Here is an 18980-nt window from a genome sequence, read left to right on the forward strand (position 1 = left end):
AGAACGTGGTCAGTTTGTAGGGATAATTGCCTCAAGACTGTCCAGGAAAATAAATGTGTGAACTAGCTACAAAAAAAAAATCTGTTTCTCTCTAATAAGAAATTACTCCAAGATTCACAGCAAAGTCTCTACAGGTTTGGGAGACTATGTTGAAAGAAAAATATCCATTAACATCTGTCATTGCTTATAGGAGAGGCTGACCCATAAAGTGTATAACCTGCATTCCTTCGCCTTGTGTGTCTGAAGCCAAGCCATTTGAAAAAACAATCCATCTTGTGTTTTTCCTGCATTTTGACTCTTTTGGTGCCTAGAGTTTTGCTGGAGAAACTGAACAGCGACTGCTGCCATTCCAAGTGAAACACTCAGTTTCAGGACTGAAAGCAATAGGAATTGGGAGCAATATATAACCTCTTGTAAATGAGTCATGACCATACCAAATTCTGGGACTAGGAAGAAGGCAGTCTAAGAATAGAGATCTAGTTGTAATATCACTTGGTGTTTGATCAGTTTCCATCTGGACATGTCTATCCAGGTAACCCCTAAGTAGTGTGTTACGTTTACTATAACTTAGAGAGATTAAAGATATTTTTTAAGTATCAGAGGGGTAGCCATTTTAGTCAGTATCCACAAAAACAACATATTTGTTGATATTTTTGTTCTCTGATTGTTTAGTCTCTGTACTTTGATGGAACTTTGTGTAGACTGGCCAGTGTCCTGGTTTGCTGAGTGTCCTTCCTCGGGCCCTGCAAGGCAGTGTTTACCAGCAATGACAGCAGCAAACACTGAAAGTGATCAAGCAGCAGTAAGTATCTGTGTACAGAGAGAGCGGAAAGGGAAGGGATGTGGGCTTGACTATGTATAGTTGAATTGCTCCCAGACACAGACCAGGAGCAGAAAAAGCCTTATACGTGTCAGGCCATCCTATTAAAAGGTGCTCTGACAAAAAACTGAATTTCACACTATGATGGCATAGGTGTTCAATCTGAAGTGTGTGTGTAGTTTGAGTTCCACTGTTACCCAGGCTTCTTTCAACCCAAAGCTCTTGGTAACTTTTATTGTATGCGGGATGGTATCAGGAAATAAATCAGGGGAGACACGGCCATCCAACCGATAGATGGCTGGCACAAACAGGACAACGCAAGAGTGCTTTCACTTAAAGCTACACTTTACTTGGTCTCAAGTACTTACACACGTCCGCAACAAGATTAGTAAAACACCCCCAACCCTTGATAATTACCAAACGTGAATGTGGCTCTCGAGTGAAACAGTGGCAGGCTTCCAGTCGCCAAATCTTCCGTCTGCCAGTGGGGACCACAAGATATATCCAGAGAGAGAGTCCAAAAAAAGTCCTCAAACGAGTCCAACTATCTCAAGCTTTTTTCCCCTTATTTATACATTAGTAATAGAATGACATGTCCCTTAAAGAAACTTTGTTAAGCAAGCAGTTCCAATGGGCAAGCAAGAGGCTCCTTCTGATTATTGATTAACAAGGTGTGGCTTTTTCCAGAGTTTGCAGCCTTGAGACCCCAATAGACATGCCTGAGGCACATACATGCATTTTAAAAGAGCAGGATCAGCAACTTCAACACAGTTCTTATCAGGAAGGATGCAGGGGCAAGCTGCCCTTTCTGTGGCACCCCAAGCCCCCTCCCCTCCTGTCTTGGTTAAGCTGAAACTGCTGAATGGCCAATTTACGGCTTGCTGACTAAGCTGCCTTGAACAATAAGCCATAGTGGTTTCAGGCACTTCACTGGTTTGCCAAAGTCTCCTCATACACCACTCCCTGACACTCACTTCCAGAACCCTTTTTAAAAAAAAAAAAAAAAAAAAAATCACTCAAGTCCTGAGCTCCAGCCGATTCATAAATTAGGAAACATGCTTCTGTGTATGTGATAGTTGTGCCTAATCTCAGGAACCTATTTTGAAATGCTTGTGTCTCACCTCCTGACACACCCTGTGTCTGTTGGTAGTTCAGTGATGGATAATACTTTGTGTCAATTATATGCCTTATCTAGTCAGGATTTTTCTGCACTGATCCTCAAAGCCCCACCCTGTTCCAGAATATGCCTATACAGACCATCCTTCATTTACACTCTTGTTTCTCTCTTTTGTTTAGATGCTATGATAAAGCTCCTCGCAAAGCCTTCTAGCACACCATGAAGATCCTGGGGCATCCTCTAAACAGAGTGCATTGTCCATCAAAGAGCAAGGAAGTCCCCTAAATATGAATGATATCAAATGGACTCCTTGAAGATTGTACTAGACTTAATGGCTAAGCTGTAAATACAGAGAATGAAATATTGGACCAGCCAGAAAGGTGTCCACTGTTGATCTTGTTGGAATCCAGAGCGTGCAGATCTCCAGGATGGTGGAAGGCACAATGGGGACTAGGTCATTAAAGGAGGCAGAGCTGCGCTGACCCTGCTGTCCTAGTCCATTACTCCCACGCGCTCCATCGCACTGAAGCCAAGCTGAGTGTCTTGAGGCTGGTGGCTGATGGATGAACTGGACAATGATTTTAAAGAACTCTGTGCTAACCTATTGAGCAGGGTCAAGAAAAAGGCTGGAGATGCCGAGGGAGGGAGGAAGGTTCAGAGCAGGACAAGAAGCACTGCAACAAAAAGCAAATTAAAAAAGAGCAAGTCAACTGCTAAGAGCAAAAGCCAGCATAACTCCTCTGTTGGAAAGAGAGTGGGCTGGCCAGGGTGCACGGACCCCAATGAGCAGGCATTGGGGCATGAACCAGAAGGTGAAGCTACAGCCTGTGGAAATGATGGGCCTCCGCTGGGAGATGAAAATGGAAACCCTTCTTCTCCCATTCAGTTGGATGCTGTGGCACCAAACTGTAATCAGAACAGCCTGGCAGGTAATATCTCCAACCTCTGTCTCCTTCCCTCACTCTGAAATATTTCTAATGGAACAAAGCCTGGGGCTGGAAGGACTCTCACGTTCAGTGGAACTTTTCTAAACTTCACCCAGAGAGGGGTACTAGGCAGTTAGGATGGCACAGGGGGTGCATTTTGCTCACCCATACCATTAGACAGTGCATTATTAGACAGTATTCAACTCATTAGACTGACACCTTTGACTGTCCCTAGTAACTGTTCTTCAACAGTGCAGTCAGATAGGAGAGGTCTCCCTCGGTCAGGTGAAGCACAGAGAAGGGAGGGTTCCCCAAAGCAGCCAAAGCTGCAGTGAGGTATTGCTCTGGCAACTCCTTCTGCCTGCCCCTCCCAATTTCTCCTCTCCAGAAACCCTTCACTCCTACTGCTCAGCATCTCTCAGGCCCCATCATTGGTAGAGGTTGGAAGTCAGATCCTAGAGTTCTGGTTGGGAATTGGTGTGGCCCAATGGATAGCATATGGACTGGAATTCAGGAGGTCTGGGTCCTATTCCTGGCTCTGCAACTGACCTGCTGTATGGCCTGGGGCCAGACATGTCACTGGTCAGTGCCTCAGTTTCCCCATCAGTAAAATGAGGCTGATGACACTGACCTCCTTTGTAAAGCACTTTGAGATCTACTGATGATAAGTGCTATAGAAGAGCTAGTATGATTATTATTTTGGGGTGAAACTCACTAGCTAAGCAAACTGTGCAACCAGTCCGCTCAGAATCAGCATACTCCAAAATCAAGAATGGCTTAGGCTGCTGTAGGAGGAGGAGGCTTCTCTGAAACTCTCTCATCTGGACTGTTAGCTGGGTGTTTGATGCAGATTTGCAAAGCCCCAGATGGGACAGTTACTAGGACTGTGCTTTTTTCCCCACCAGGCAGTGACAAGCGCAGATCATCCTTTGCTGCTGCTGCAGAACCAGCAACCTCCACCTCATCCCCTGCAAAGACGCTCCAGATCTCAGGAACCAGGGTGCGGGTGGCAGAGCTGGTGCTGGAGAGGATGCAGCAGTTTAAGAGAGTGGAACCGAAACAGCTGAAACACACCCGGGGCAGCAGCTTGCCAGAGACAGTAGCAGATGGAAACATCCCTGAGGTGATCCTGGAGAAGAACCAGCAAGGGAATGGTATATGTCTCTTGCAAGTTATCCCAAGTATACAAGGAGTGCTGTCTAGTGCTTAGAGTGCCAGACTGGGAGTCACCTTCAGGATTCCATTTCTAGCTCTGCCACTGGCTCATTATGTGACCTTGGATAAATCCCTTAATCCCTTGTGTGTGTCACTTTTCTCATCTGTAAAATGAGGCTAACAATACCTGCCTCACAGGGCTGTTGTGTGGCTTAATTAATGTCTGTAACAGGCTTTTAGATCCTGGAGGGCATGGTGATCTAAGCATCCTGTTTGAAATAGATTTCTTGGAAGCACCTGTTCAAATCCCAGCAGGGTCAGGTCACTCTTTCGTCCTCCTAGTGTAACAATAATGATAATAACTAACTCTTATATAGCGCTTTCATCGGTAGATCTCTAAGCACTTTATCAAGGAGGTCAGTATCATTGTAGATAAACTGAATCTTTAAAAAACTAAGATCATTTTGGCCCTGTGTGGACATTAAAAATCTCCTTGGCTTTTATATAAGAGCCATGGTTTGCACTAGTGACCCTAGCCAAAGTTCCCTGTCTCCTCCTGTGGTGCAAATAGAATTCATTTCTTACCAGTACGTTGCACCAGCTAAAGAGGGGGACATGTGACCTCTCCACATGACACACCCCCAGCCCAGGGCCCCGAGCTCTCCCTCTCTCTTCTCCTCCCCATGATTCATCCAGTGTTACCTGGGGAGGGGAGGGTGGAGCTCTGTCCTCCTGCTGCTGCGCTGCAGACTTCTGAACTGCAGAGCTCTCCAGAACCACAGCACTGAAAGGAGCAGAATGTGGGGCCACTTGGCAGCCCCCCGCCAGCAGCTCCTCCACCATGGCTGAACCACCCCAAGCCCTGCCCCTAGCTCTTCCACACAGCAGTTCCTCCTGAGCCTCTCTGGTGTCTGTACAGCAGCCCTGCCGGAGGACAAGGCTGTGGGGGTGAAGCTAGGGGCAGTACTGCCATGCCAGAGGAGCTGCTGGCATGGTGTTCTGCTCTTTTCGCCGCTGCTGTTCCCAGGAGAGCCCTAAACCACTGGGCTGTCCTGGGAACGGCAGCAGCAAAAGGAGGCCTGGTGGCTCCAAGCCGGCAGCAATTCTGGTGTGCTGTACAGACCCCGGACAGGAGACACAGGCCTGTAGTTACGTGGAAGGGCTGGGGGCGGTACAGCCATGCCAGAGGAGGTGCACGTTCTGCTCCTTTCATCGCTGACCTTCCTGGGAGAACCCTGCAGTTCAGGGCTCTCCCGGGAACCGCAACGGTGAAAGAAACAGAGCGTGGGCCCCACGCTGGCAGGTCCTCCGGCATGGCTATACCAGTACCACCCCAGCCCTGCCCTCTGGCAGGGTTGCTTACAGATCCCAGACAGGAGACGCTAGACAAAAGTGTGTGGAATAGAGTGGTGTTACAGTTGGGAATGGTACAGCCACACCAGAGGAGCTGCCCCACTTTCTGCTCCTTCTCTGCCTTTCTGATACAATGTACCAGGTATAAATATCTTACTTGCAGGCCGGACCGGACCGCCCAACTTGCACCACTGCTCTTCTCTCCTGTATTGAATGGTGGTGTGCTGATTGCTACTGTCCACCCTAGAAGTGGCTTCATTTCAGTGAAGCTGTGTGTATAGTTTGCAATGCACTTCGAGACCCTTTAGAATAAAAGGTTCTAGAGAAATTTCACATTTTATTTTTAAGTATCCAGTTCAATAAAATAACAACTGAATATAACAGGTTCAAGCCTTTTATAAAAATGCTTAGCGCTATCTCTGAGAAGATCTTTCCTTCACCCTAGTGACCACTCCGGATCTGCCTGCGAAGGAGCCAGATGTTGCTCTGGCCGTGGCCCTCCAGCAGGAGCTCATAGAAGAAGTACCTGGAAGTCTGGAAGAGGCAGGCTTATTTTTTTGTCAGATCTGTCAGAAGGACCTCTCAGCTATGAATGCAACACGACGGGAGCAGCATGTTAACAGGTGAATTGCCTTTTCTCCCTGGCCTCCTAGACTAAAGACTCAGCCATCCTAGCTACTGTAGGAAAGGTAAAATCTGAGGCTGTGTCATGGTAATTTTAACATTGAAGATGTAAGTAAATATAACCTGTTGTGGGGGTCACAGCAGGGACTGGATTCTTTGTCCCATGGCTCTCCCTGGAGTGTGTGGTGAGGCCAAGTTTTCTGCTACTCTCCCAGCATAAGCCTCACTGGCGTGCATAAATGAAGACAGCATGGCTAGTAAGTAAGTGATGATCTATGAAAGCATGTGTTTAACAATTCAAGTTTGAGTGCTGCCAGTCCCAGCCCACAAAGTAGTCTTCGTCCTACAGCGCTTCCAGGCTGTCACTCTCATAGGCCCTTGGACTCAGCAGGCTGGGTCGAACAGCACCTCCAAGCTGTCACCCTCATATGCCATGGGCACCGCACCGGAGCAGAGTATGCCTGAACGGGCTGTGTCAGGCAGCACTTCCAAGCTGCCACCCTAATGTGTCCCAGGGTCAGCACATCCCTGTCCCCAGTTTCAAATTACAGTTGTTCTGGTAGTAATCCACTTGATGAGCAAACCCCACTGGATTTTTGGGTGCTGCAGGGATCTTTAGCTTAGGTACAAGGAGTGTTGCTGCAGAGCAAGTGGGGAAGCCAAAAAACACCCACGAATGAGAAGAGAGAGAGAGAGAGAAGCAACCAGCTTAACCATGAAGATTATTTATTACCAGGTAATAACTATACAAGGGGAGCCAAACAAACAGAATAGTTACACTATTACTATTCAATCTAACTTACATTTGATTAGAAAAGGCAGATTTGATAAGCTATAACCGATCACACAAGTCAGGGTCAGAAGGCTGTATCGAGAGAGAGCTCACCACTCCATGAAGCTTGAATCGATCGGGGTCCCAGGTGGTGGTGGTGGTAGCTGCGGGTCCGGAATGCTGGGGACAGGCAGAGCCCCCAGCACAATCAGTCAGGAGAAGATGAAGTCCCAATGGAACTGATGCAGATTTTGAATCCGAGCATCAGAGCACTTATTTGAGTAGGGGTAGGGAGTTTTGTAGGGAAACAACAATGGTTCAAGGGAGAACACTAGATTTGTTTGTGGGTAAACTGATGGCTCAAGGGAGCATACCAAAGTTGTTTTGTTCGGGCTAGAGAATAGGAACTAATCATTCCTGGCTATGGACGGTGTTCCTTTGAGGGAAGTCACAATGCAATTAGGCAAGTTCAGTATTTTGGATACCAATAAAGGATTCATTACTAGAATTGGTCTGATAACTACTGAGCTGGGTGTGTGCAGGCATGGGTTCATTAACATCTGGAGCGGAGATTCTCCATCATGCAATGCTTTCTGCTTTCTTCTGATTGGCTTTGGTTCAAGCAGAGGCTGGAGGGTTGAGGGGGAGGTCTTTTGAGAGTCAGACAGGCTGGATACTGTGCCCTGGTTCCCCAAGAACACAGAGCTGATAGGTAACAGTGTATAATATGTAACACACACTTCTTTAGGGAAAGTTACTTTGGTTGTTTCAGGCATTAGAGCTGATCACTCCAGTTCTTCTTTAATGTGGGTTAAAAGTGTTAGTGTGAGCAGAGTTTAAAATACTTTTAAGAGCAAACCCTGCTGTTTTCCCGCAGGTGTCTGGATGAAATGGAGAAGTCACAGGCATCCTCTTCCAGCAACCCACAGGTCCCTGAGTGCCCCATCTGTGGGAAGCAGTTCCATACACCAAAAAGCCGAGCCAGTCACTTGAAAAGCTGCGCTGTCAAGATGGAGGTCCCTCCGCAGTTGCTTCTCCAGGCAGTGCAATCGCAGGCATTGGCCCTGGGTGATGGGCTCTCTGTAGCACCCAGGTGAGCTGGACCAAATCGGCAATGTTAGTAGCATCCTTGGAGCCAGGGTAAGCGCACATACTGTCTGGGCTCTGAAATTAGGAGGAATTGAGTAGGAGACAGCTTCAGCACCTTAGTTGAAGAAAGCTGCGGTACATTTGGAGAGAGCACAGTAGGGCAATCAAGATGATCAGTAGGGTGAAGGGGCTAATGTCTGAGCAGAGAGGGGCAAAGAAAGGATTAGTCTTGCATTGACTTGGCTGAGGTGTTTACACTAGCTGAGGTAATTATAAAAATTAAACTGAATGGTCCATTGGAGTTCCTTAGCTCCAATCTGTCTAATAAACTTTTTGTACCTGGACACGAAGAGGGAATACACATAAGAATCTGATGTATAAATATTTATTCTGAGAATGGGGGCTAGGTGGAATGGACTTTTAGCTGAGCTGGTGGCCTCAAGTGGTGTCTATATCAAGGGTGGGCAAAGTACGGCCCCCGTGGACCACATCCAGCCCACAGGACCATCCTGCCTGGCTCTTGAGCTCCCAGCCAGGAAGGCTAGCCCCCAGCCCCTCCCATGCTGTCCTCCCTCCCCCGCAGCCTCAGCTTGCCATGCCAATAGCATTCTGGGCGGCGATTTGGCTGGCTCCGGCCGGGCGGTGCAGCTGCCAGTCCTGGTGCTCTGAGCGACATGGTAAGGGGGTGGAGAGCAGAGGGGGTTGGATAAGGGGCAATGGGTCTCGGGGAGCAGTCAGTGGATAGGGAGCAGCGGACGGCTGGATAGGCGTGGGAGTCCCAGGGGGCCTGTCAGGGGGCGGGGGTCTGGATAGGGGTTGGGGCAGTCAGGGGACAGGGAGCAGGTGAGGTCCCAGTAGGGGACAGTCAGGGGACAAGGACCGGGGGAGCTGGATGGGGCAGAGGTTCTGAGGGTTGTTTGGGGAGGCACAGCCTTCCCTACCCGACTCTCCATACAGTTTTGGAACCCCAGTATGGCCTTCAGGCCAAAAAGTTTACCCACCTGTGGTCTATATAGTAAAGCAAACACTGGCTGACTACTAAGTTCAATATGTGGAAAATCCATTAGTTGGTGAGGAGCTGATCCCGTTCCCCCCAGCCATGTGGGAAATAGCAGAGCAGTTTTTGGTGTTCTCCGGCACCAAGTTTTAAAGGACGTGGGACTGAAAAGGCAGAGTTGCAAACAAAAGATTCCAGAAGCAGCTATGAAGCACTTACAGCCAGCTTCTGGTACTGTGTAACACACTTTTATGTTTTGCTTCGGTGACCTCCTCCCTGCCTTTCTCTTGACCTCTTAGATAGTGAAATTGATGAATTAATTAAAATGATTAATGCTTCCCTCTGTTCAGGAGTAGTTTACTGTGAATGGTTTCCACTTATTGTGGAAATGGGAATCTACATCTACCTAAGTGATTAGAACCGCTGATGTGGAGGGTGAAGTGCTCGTCATCTCTGATCTGGTTGCAGTTAACTTGTGTGTCATGCTGCATTCTTACATTTCAGCGATCAGCTCAGTAGGTCAAAGCGAAAAGGCTCCTCCAAAGAGAAGGAGTCAAAGAAAAAGCGGAAGACATCCAAGGTGGAAACCAAAGATGAGGATCTTCTGGTTGCCATGGCAATGTCACGATCTCTGCTGGAGCAAATAAGGCAGGAGCAAGCAAAATCGGTAACAAGCATTAAACTGGAGAGTGCTTTGCCAATCAAGTGGAAGCCTGGAGCAGGTACATATTGAAGTGTCTTAGTGTCAGTGGTTGGCAGTGTTGTAGGAGCAATGTAACACAGTATATTCTGGATTAAAACCTAAGTGGTGTGTGTGTACGACAGCCCTGCCTGTATTTCGTGTCAGTTTCTAGTGCAATATATAATTCCTACACAAAATTTAGTTAAAAGGGATTTCTGGTCATCAGTGACTGTCAGTGGAGTCCCCTTATAGTCTTATACTTTCTTTCTGTTGTTGGGAGTTTTGAAATTGTAGATTTTTTTTTTGTACAGTGTAGAAATGAACAGCTAAGGGGTCACTCCATTTTTCCACTGCCATGGACTCTGCATTATTCCTTGTTATCCAACCTGAATCACACTGCTCCCCCAACCTGACCTGTACCCCATGTAACAGCTGTGATGGACATGTGATGGAGAATGGATAGTGGTGATTGCATGCCTTGCTTATGCAGTACTCAATAAAGATTTTGAAAGAAAGCCAGTTGACTGTGAAATGTTAAGGTGGGTGAACATACTCTTCAGGAGTGTGCTCAAATTCTCCTTAGCATCCTCCTGCCAAGGCTCCAGTTACTGAGCTCACTGCTGCATTGGGGAATGCAGAAGAGCCTTGCAGTGGCGAAAGCGAGCCAGTAAGGCACAGAGATTGCTGAATGGCATCTGTATGGAGTTGGGAACCTACTGTTTGTTGGGCATCAGAAGTCACAAAGAGACAGTGATAGTTGCTGGAAGGTGTTGCGCTGTTTTCCTGTAGCAGGGACAGGCAACCAAAAGCTGCATTGGCAACCTGCCATGAACCTGGGAGATGCCCATAACTTCAGTAAAATAGGGAGATTGCATATGATGAAAGTGAAACTCAAAGTTTGCAGCTCTCATCATGGAGCAGTGCATAGTGGGAGCTGTAGTTTCAGGGGGTTGTTTCCCTGTATTAAAAATTATGGCAGCTGCAGGTGGTGTTGTGGAGCTCTGAGAGTCCCGTTTGGCCTATAAGCTGCACTTCAGGTACCTTGTCTTCAGCTCCCAGAGGAGCTTGCATGTTGCGCTCCTGCATCCTGTATGTTCTATTATATGCTTTTTTTTAATAGAGAAAAAAAGGCGCAAGAACACCCCCCGCACACCTCCTCCATTGTTACTTCAAGATCCAGAGACAGCCCATAAACGGATTCAAAGCCGGATGGCCATGCTACTAACAGAGGAGGTGGAGTTCCCTAGCACCCCTCCGCTCCCTGCCAGCAGGATTTTGGAGGAGGAGCCTAGGAAGGCAGCCTGGCTTCTAACTTTGCCCAACGACCAGCACTGCATTTTGTGGGAGTATAGTACTTTGACAGGACCCTGTGTCCCAGAGTCCTTCTATGCAGCGGGATTAACCCCTCCTATTTTGCCTTGGAAACCTGTGCAGGTGAGGAATCCTTCTGTTCTTTTCTCTACTACTTATTGTCACCAGTGGTATGTCCCTGCGACGTTCTTGCTTTCACGTTTGCAGTGGTGCTCCTTTGTTCTTCGGTCCTGCTGCCCTCCGGAGTCTTTACACTTCCGGTTTCCACCACTGCCCTCATGTGGTCTGACTGTGTACATCTGCTTTTAGAACTGAAGGCAAAGGCACCTGCTGGTCTGTTTAGAGTTTTTTTTCTTTTACATTTCAGAAAAAGAAGCTGTGTAGCAATAGAGGGTAATTAAATAAGGAAATCTTACCCAGTCATTTTGACCCCAGTTTAGGTGTGTGCTTGCCTCTTGCATTGCCGAGGCCCAGAAAGTTCCTGGTTCTTTGATTGGCTTTGGCATGCTCACCACCTTCTATATCTGTTTCCTAGTCCATATACAGTACTTGACTAGCTAGGAATTAAGTTGCACCTGTGTTTTGAGGACATTTGTTAGTATTCCATACAACGAGTATGGTCCAAGTAAATTGAGGTTGCAAAATGAAGCATTCGAACATCAGGCTTTGCCAAATCTGAGGTTGCTCGTGCAACCTTAACTCTGCCCTTTAATTACACAATCACAAACTATTTTTTTCACAGATCTCCCGCCTCTTTCATTGCACTTCATTCAGTTTAAACATTGATAGGACTCTTTCAGAGTTCTGTCTTTTTTCACACTTACCCTCCAAGAGGGAAAATTTCACTTTGCTTCCTTCCTTATCCATGGACACCAGAAGAATAGTTCTTTTTTTAGAACAAGAAATGTGGTGTGTATATGCAAGTACCTTGTTTAAACTCTTATAACTTGGTTAAATCCCAGTAGATTTTCAGTTGGTCACTCAAAGGCACGCATCTGACCTAGGAGCTACTTGTGTGCCAGATTTCAAGTTTCTAATGGTGAGGCACTAGAGCTGTTCAAAAACAGGTTGCAAAACATTTTAAATAATGGCAGGAGTATATTTTTCCCTCATAATTTTCATTCTCAGAAATGGCTGAGCCATTTTTATTGAAATGGGAGGGGGACCCAAACACCATAAAAACTAAAGCAGAGACCAAACCTGGAAAATTTCAGCCCAGAAGGTAAAAATTCTAAGTTATAAGTAACTGCAAAAAGACTCTTCAGAGTGGAACTGTTGGCTGCCTTAGCCATAGCTGTTGCAATGAGCTCCAGCCATAATGAAATGTTCACCTGTTAGAGTCCATCCTCCCTGCTTGGCAGCTGCTGTCACACAAGTACACTCCCAGGGAAACCCCTTGTCTCAAATTGTCCCTTGCAGTCAGCTTGGTTCTGATTGGTGGTTTGAGCTCTCTTATCTCCATAGACCTCTCCATATGCAAAGGAGATTTGTCTCAGTAGGTAGCAATGGCATCTGGGGACTGTTCTGGAGACCCTGTAACTTTCACGCTAGGACTTTAAAGCTGTGAACTAGAGTGTAGTCCAGTGGGTCCCAAACTGGGATTCGTGAACCCCTGGAGGTTCATGAAATGTTACAGAGGGTTCTTGGGAAAAAATTCCCTAATGGCAGACAAAGCTGTCCCTAGGGACCCTGGGCAGCACAGAGCCAGCAGCCTGGAGCCCCTGGACTTCCAAGAGTGAAGCAGATCAAAGCAAGCGTATCTATCACACTGAGGAGATTTAAACTTCAAGACTCCTTATATGAAATGGAAAGGGAGGTGGATATTTTTTGCTGTTTTTAAAATTAAATAGGCAACTAGTATTGTTTTTTAAATTATTATGAAGAACAAGTTTAAGCTTTGTTGTAACATGCGTTGTTTGCCTGGACTGCTCAAGACCTGAATGCTTGTATAGGAGGAACTCTTTGAGTTGGCTTCTTAAATACCTTCCTGCTGTTTCACATCTGATACTCCTTGATGAAACATAGGAGCTTTGTCTTATAACAGGCTTATTTAAAATGATACAAGCTATGAAAGTGAGATCTTGGAAGAGTTTTCATAAGATAATAAAAATATTGTAATGATACATAATAATTAATCATAAATAATGTGTGATAAGCATGTCATGAAAACAAATTTTCTATTTCTAAGATCACTGCTTTTTATAATTTATACTCAGGTTAAGGAGAAAACCGCTGGAAATATTCATTTTTAGGAGGGGGTTCGTGAGACTTGACATTTTAGTGAAAGGGGTTCATGGGTTTTTAAAGTTTGGGAACCATTGGTGTAGTCCAACCACTGAGTGATTCCCAAGCTGCATGAACACACAAGACAGGAACCAATTCTTTCTGTCTGTCCGTCTTTCTGTCTTTCTGTCATAAGTCAGGGACTATTTTGCCATCAGCGAGATCTGACCAACCACAACTATCTCAGCAGTTACAGACCAGCAGCAATCATCTTGATCCCACTTCTGTGGGGCTTGGAAACAGAACTACTGATGATCCCCAGGCAGACCCTGATGGAGAGCAGCAGTTTCTATCTTGCAGCCAGAAGGATGTTCAGACTCTGCAGGACCTGGTGGAGCTGGCTGGGGAAGGACTTACTCTCACGCAGTGGAACATTGATGTTGACCACACCAGCGAAGTGAAGCCACTGAGTAAGTTCTGGCAGCCCTATGAACTGATCCCATCAAATCACATCAGCTAAGCAGAACTGGGCCTGGCAATACTTGGATAGCAGAGGCTTGACCAGAGGCTGCAGGAAATAAAAAAGGTGATTCAGTCGGTGGCACTTTTTTCACAGAATCATGAATGTGCCAAGCATTGTGTATGGGGCACTATTCTGCAGCAGTGCCAGCCTGGGAGACTGTCACCTTGACACTTTTTAAACTGACTGATTTTTCATACATCTCGGTTTGGATGGAGTCCTTTTTAAACAGCATGTCCTGAATTTTATTTTTACAGTTCCTTTAAAAACTCTATCAGCATTTTTCTGCTCTTCAGCTGATGCCCAGGAGAGTCTTTTGGACACATCCAAGAGCAATGCTAAAAATATCTGGCCCAGGCCTGCTCACTTCCCTCTTTTCTTTCCATGCACATCCCTCCTTGCTCCTTGTTCATGTCTGTGGGCGGTCACTGGTAGCACACTCTTCCAGAGTCCAGGGAAGGCCATGATGTGTGTAAGCTTCTCCCAAAACAAAGCACAATAGTAATGTCATGCTGGAAGATGAGCCAGGAATTGCAGCTGACCATCAGCAAAATAGAGAGACTGACCATGCACAAGGGTTGCCAAATGCACAAAGAACTCTGTGTAATCAGAAAACAGAATATTTATTTCTCTCTAATCTCACAGTTATAGTCCCCTAAGGATTTACTTAGAACGACAACAGGTGCCAGATTTTTCAGAGGGTGACATGATTTTCAAGTTGACAGTGGCCCTTTAAAACTGAGGATCTGGCCACTTGTCAAGAGTGGGTATATTATGTATTTCCTGTGTCCTTATAAAGGAGAACTCAGTTAATAAATTGTGCCATCTCTCTGCCTTTTCAATTGGGTGTAGTATTCTTCACTTCCTGTTGTGTAGTGCTGCTGGGCGTGTTAAACTGCAGCCATGATCCATTTTGGAGGGGACTTTGCTTTGCTAGTGATTGAAGTAATTCTCATGAATAAATGTATTTTGGTTTGAGCCCTCTGAGATGAAAGGCTCTAAATAGATGCTAATGCAATTGTACCAGTTTCAGGTTTCTTCCGCCACTCCCCATTGAGTTATTCTGCACTTTGAAACCCCAGTCTCAGATTCACTCAGGATCTGTGGTAGGAGGGTGCTGCCCTCAGCTGAATGGGATTCAGACATCAGCAGCACAGCCCAGAGGATCACTGTTAAGTAAGGGAGAGGGAGGCTGACATGTCAGGATTAGTTCACATGTGAGTGGGGGGAGTCACAAGTTTGGGCTATCTGTCAAAACACAGGTGCCATTAGGATTGTTTACTTTGCAGCTTGTGTCGTACAGAGGTTATGTTTGAGTTTCGATTTGTATTTTCTTCCTTGAGGAGGAGAATCAGTGGCCAGCGACATTCCACTTAGTGGCTTCGTCCCTCCATCCAAGGTGAAGATGTGCCAGAGCAGCAACCTTCACACAGTAAGGGCAGAGCCTTGTTTATTCTCCTTATTTTTTTGTACTTTTATTGCCATGTATCTCAGGGGTTGAAGGGGGCACATTGATTCATGTAAGAGCAGAAATACCTAGAAAGTGGCACAAAATACCTTCCATCCCTATCTGTAGAAAAGGAAGAGGTGTCCTGAGGTCCCATCCTTCTGTGGTAGGGATCATCAGAAAAGGCAGCTGATGTCAACACACCCAGTGTCTCATTAATGCCCACAAAGAGGCCTGTGTATGTGACAGTGAAATGGATAGATCTAAACTAAGAGAACATAAGGCAAATACCCAGGTGATTTGTGTAAAGACAAGTGGCTTGTGTACAGGAGGTAGTGCTCTTAGCCCTGGTCTAGAGTGGGGGGGATCGATCTAAGTTACACAACTTCAGCTATGTGAATCCGTGAGATCTACTCACCGCGGTGTCTTCACTGCAGTGAGTCGACTGCTGACGTTCCCCCGTCGCCTGCGCCTCTCAGCCTGGTGGAGTACAGAAGTCAACGGGAGAGCGCTTGGGGGTCGATTTATCGTGTCTAGACTAGATGCGATAAATGGACCCCCACTGGATCGATCGCTGCCTGCCGATCTGGCTGGTAGTATAGACATACCCTTAGTTTCTAAGCATTTCAGGGCAGGAAACCATGTCTTCCTACCTGTCTATCCAGCACCTAGTTATATAAATAAAAATAAAGAGATGGGTTCCTACAGAGTCAGGCTGATTTACACTGAACTCACGCCATCTGGGATAAGAAGCTTGCAGATGAGATGGAATGCTGGGACATCTATGGATGAGAAGCACTTTGTTAGAGCTCAGCACTATTATTACTCACCAAGAAAATCTTTCCATGGTACCCTCAGTCCATAGGTGAAATTTCAAAGAAGATAGCTGGATGGGTCAAAGTGTCCTTTGAGAACTGCAGCCTGCCAGATTCTGCACTCCCACATGGTGAGCAGTGCAATGCCATGTGGTATGCATCCCCAGAGGGTCTCCCATCAAGCCTGTAATACTTCATCATCACATTTAACCCCAGATGCAGGGACCTTGCCCTGCAGAATCATACTCCAGTTCCCACACTTGCAGTGTATGTATAATTTTGTAGAGGTTTCTAATACTTATCTTTGTTATCAAGATCATCCACTTTATGTAGTAGAAATTTGTTATCCTCTATTTATCTGGTGCACATGTCATGGCACCTTGTGGATTTTCAGGCTAGATATATTTTGAATCCTTGAGGATGGAGACTGTTGTTTTTGACTGATAGTATTAAGAGACTTCTGAAAGGAATCCAGTTTCTTAGGGGTCAGTGGTAAGCTCTGGCATGTAATCTGTTGGGATATGGGAACGCCACTTTGCAGCCTGAGGTTCTCACTGGAGAAACTCCAGGAGAAGTTCCAGTCTCAGACTGTGACCCTTTGGGGCGATCAAAAAATCCTTGAAGATTCAGTTCTCTATGTGACCAGAACTAGAGCAAAGATAGAGGAGCACAGGCTTCTTCACATTGCTCAGCCTTTGTGCCTCACGCCGGAGCCTTTTCTGTTTTATGGAAAGTTCTGTGTCACATTGCAGAACTTGGCCTTGCTGCTGAAGCTGCCAAGAGCAGTGCTTGGATTCTGTGATGTGAACAGCTGTCCACTCAGAACTGGATTGAGACCCAGCCACTCACCTTGCCCAAGCTACTGTACAGCCAGAAGAAGGTTTCTAGCTTGAATTCATTTTTCTTTTCCTCATTCATGATTTTAGCTGCAGCAGGAAAGTCGATCTTGGCTCTCTGCCTGGAATGTGGCGCCAGTGTGTTTGGTTCAATGGCATTGTAAGGGAATGTCTTGCCAAGAATAAGACAGCGAGACGTATCTGATTGGTTTCCAGACTTAGCTTCCTGTCTTCCCCTTGGAGAATGACTCCACGTTGCTGCGCAGACCCATGAAGCCTTCTCCAGCCCATCTACTAAATCCAGGAAGACTGTTCAGATGTACACTGATAGTGCAGTACTACGTAGTGTCGGCCACCCATGAGCACGTACTGTGTAGAATCAAATGTTGATTTCCACAGTCCGCTGCAGAATACAGAAACCTGCTAAAATAAATTTAAAGAGCTGTGTTGTTCCAGATGGAGCTGTATTTCGCGCAGATGTCTATAGGAGTAACATTGGCAGTTCCTCAAGCTATTGAAGGTTAAAAATGTACCAGGTCTATGACCAGTGCTTCAAGTATAAGCTGCTTCCCAGCTGGATGGGGGAAGCCCCTCCAGTGTACAACTGGCAAGATGAGGATTTTCACTTTCCTTCAAAGACTAGGTCGTGTCTGGTGGCCAGATATCAGACTAGATGGATCCAGTTCTCTTAAAGATCGAACCATCTGGGGCAGCCCCAAAACTCCTAAAGGAGAAATGGACCGTATGCTGTTTTCTTTTCCTTTGAATTTCATGCTGGTGAAAAGCACTGGTTTGATTTCAATTGGTTCTGAAATTCTGTAGCCTCAGAACAGGTACAGCACAGGAGGTGGCAGGGCAAGTTTCCCTCACATGATGGCCTGGCAGTGTGCCCCAGTCCTGACCCAGGGGCACCATCACTAGCCATGTGAGGGAATTCAGTCTCCATGGCTCCCCTCTTCAGCCTGCCAGCTAGGGACCCTATTTTTGCTAATAGTAGGGGAGGGGGTTATGATGAGTGAGTAAGATTTTCAAAAAGATTTTTCGAATGCCTAAGGTCACTTAAGCAAAATCCCACCCAGTGCACCTGTCCATGGGAAAATGGAGTGAGAACACAAGCCATGGATCAGCCAGTTAGATGGTGACATTTCTCAGCTATTATCAGTGTGAGCCAGACTACAGTGAGCTGGAGAAGAAAAGGCTCTGTATCCCGTGATCCAGTCCCTGAGTCTTCCACTATCCTTTGTGCCCTTCCCATTATTGTGCATTCAGTTAAAAATAATTCCAGGTAGACATTGCAACCAGAGAGGTGCTATAGATTAGCATTCTGATGTCACTTGGGAAGGCCCTGTGTTGATGTGCTTGTTGCATTGCTTGGGGATAGGGTGACCAGATGTCCCGATTTTATAGGGACAGTCCCAATTTTGGGGTCTTTTTATTGTATAGGCTCCTATTACCCCCACCCCTGTCCCGATTTTTCACACTTGCTGTCAGGTCACCCTAGTTGGGGATAGGTGCACCTCATGGCATGACTTTGCTCCTAATCTTGCAGTGTTTCTAGCTGCAGTACCAGTCAGAACAATTTCAGAAGTCTGCTCCAGCCTCATCTCCCAAGTTTGGCTTAGATGCTGGGTACATCCCAGTGAGGACTGCTTACTCACACTGCAGTCAGCCTGTGGGTCTAATTCTCTGCTGGACTAAGTGGAGCTGTTTGCAGCTATGCTTGCAGAGAATTTGGCCCAGTGTGTTTAAGGCCAGTTAAACTGAAGTCTCACTAAAACTGTCCTGTCTGCCAGAACAGGCAGGGTAACAGAGCTCAGCAGAGAAGCATGACTCCAGCTGCAGGGTAGTAACTCCGAAGGGAAAGCTTGATACTAGTTGCTTCTCAAATTCATTGTGGTTGGCTTAGAAGTGAAATTTAATCGAGGACATGAACCATTACAAAGGGGAAAGTTAAATCCATCCAAACCTGGGCCCAGAGTACAGCAGCACTGACAAATTGGGTTATCCCCTCTGCCTTTGTCAGGGAAATGAATTACAGCTGCACCAGCGTTTTTTTGTCTCCTTCCTTCTTTGTTCTAGTTCTCACTCAGGTCGCTGGCTGCCGATTTCAGTGGAATGGTCAACAACCCCCATCTAAGTGACGTCCAGTTCCAGGTAGACAGTGGGGAAGTCCTTTATGCCCATATGTTTGTGCTTTATGCACGGTGCCCACAGCTGACTGAAGTTGTAAGTATGGCTGGATGTGTTTGCTATTGTATTTGTTTGCTGTGCTGCTTTCCTCTTCCTTTTGGTA

General features: G+C 46.4%; 1 protein-coding gene across 6 annotated transcripts in view; it reads left to right on the forward strand.

Moving 5' to 3' along the window:
• The window catches only part of SLX4 (SLX4 structure-specific endonuclease subunit), a 41681-nt gene that overhangs the window by 10214 nt on the left and 12487 nt on the right, over nt 1-18980 (forward strand). For 2 of the 6 annotated variants that reach the window (XM_032781637.2, XM_075069385.1), the window contains exons 2-11: nt 673-802; nt 2143-2866; nt 3769-4017; nt 5817-5994; nt 7645-7860; nt 9358-9575; nt 10656-10969; nt 13266-13539; nt 14933-15021; nt 18767-18913. In XM_032781637.2, the coding sequence (XP_032637528.1) occupies nt 2497-2866; nt 3769-4017; nt 5817-5994; nt 7645-7860; nt 9358-9575; nt 10656-10969; nt 13266-13539; nt 14933-15021; nt 18767-18913 (2055 nt within the window). In that variant the 5' untranslated portion in view covers nt 673-802; nt 2143-2496. Of the gene's footprint in view, nt 1-672; nt 803-2116; nt 2867-3768; nt 4018-5816; nt 5995-7644; nt 7861-9357; nt 9576-10655; nt 10970-13265; nt 13540-14932; nt 15022-18766; nt 18914-18980 lie in introns of all 6 variants that reach the window. The other 4 variants (XM_032781636.2, XM_075069381.1, XM_075069383.1 and 1 more) reach the window with 4 other exon arrangements.

Source organism: Chelonoidis abingdonii, chromosome 9, assembly GCF_003597395.2.
Source record: "Chelonoidis abingdonii isolate Lonesome George chromosome 9, CheloAbing_2.0, whole genome shotgun sequence".
NCBI lineage: Eukaryota > Metazoa > Chordata > Testudines > Testudinidae > Chelonoidis > Chelonoidis abingdonii.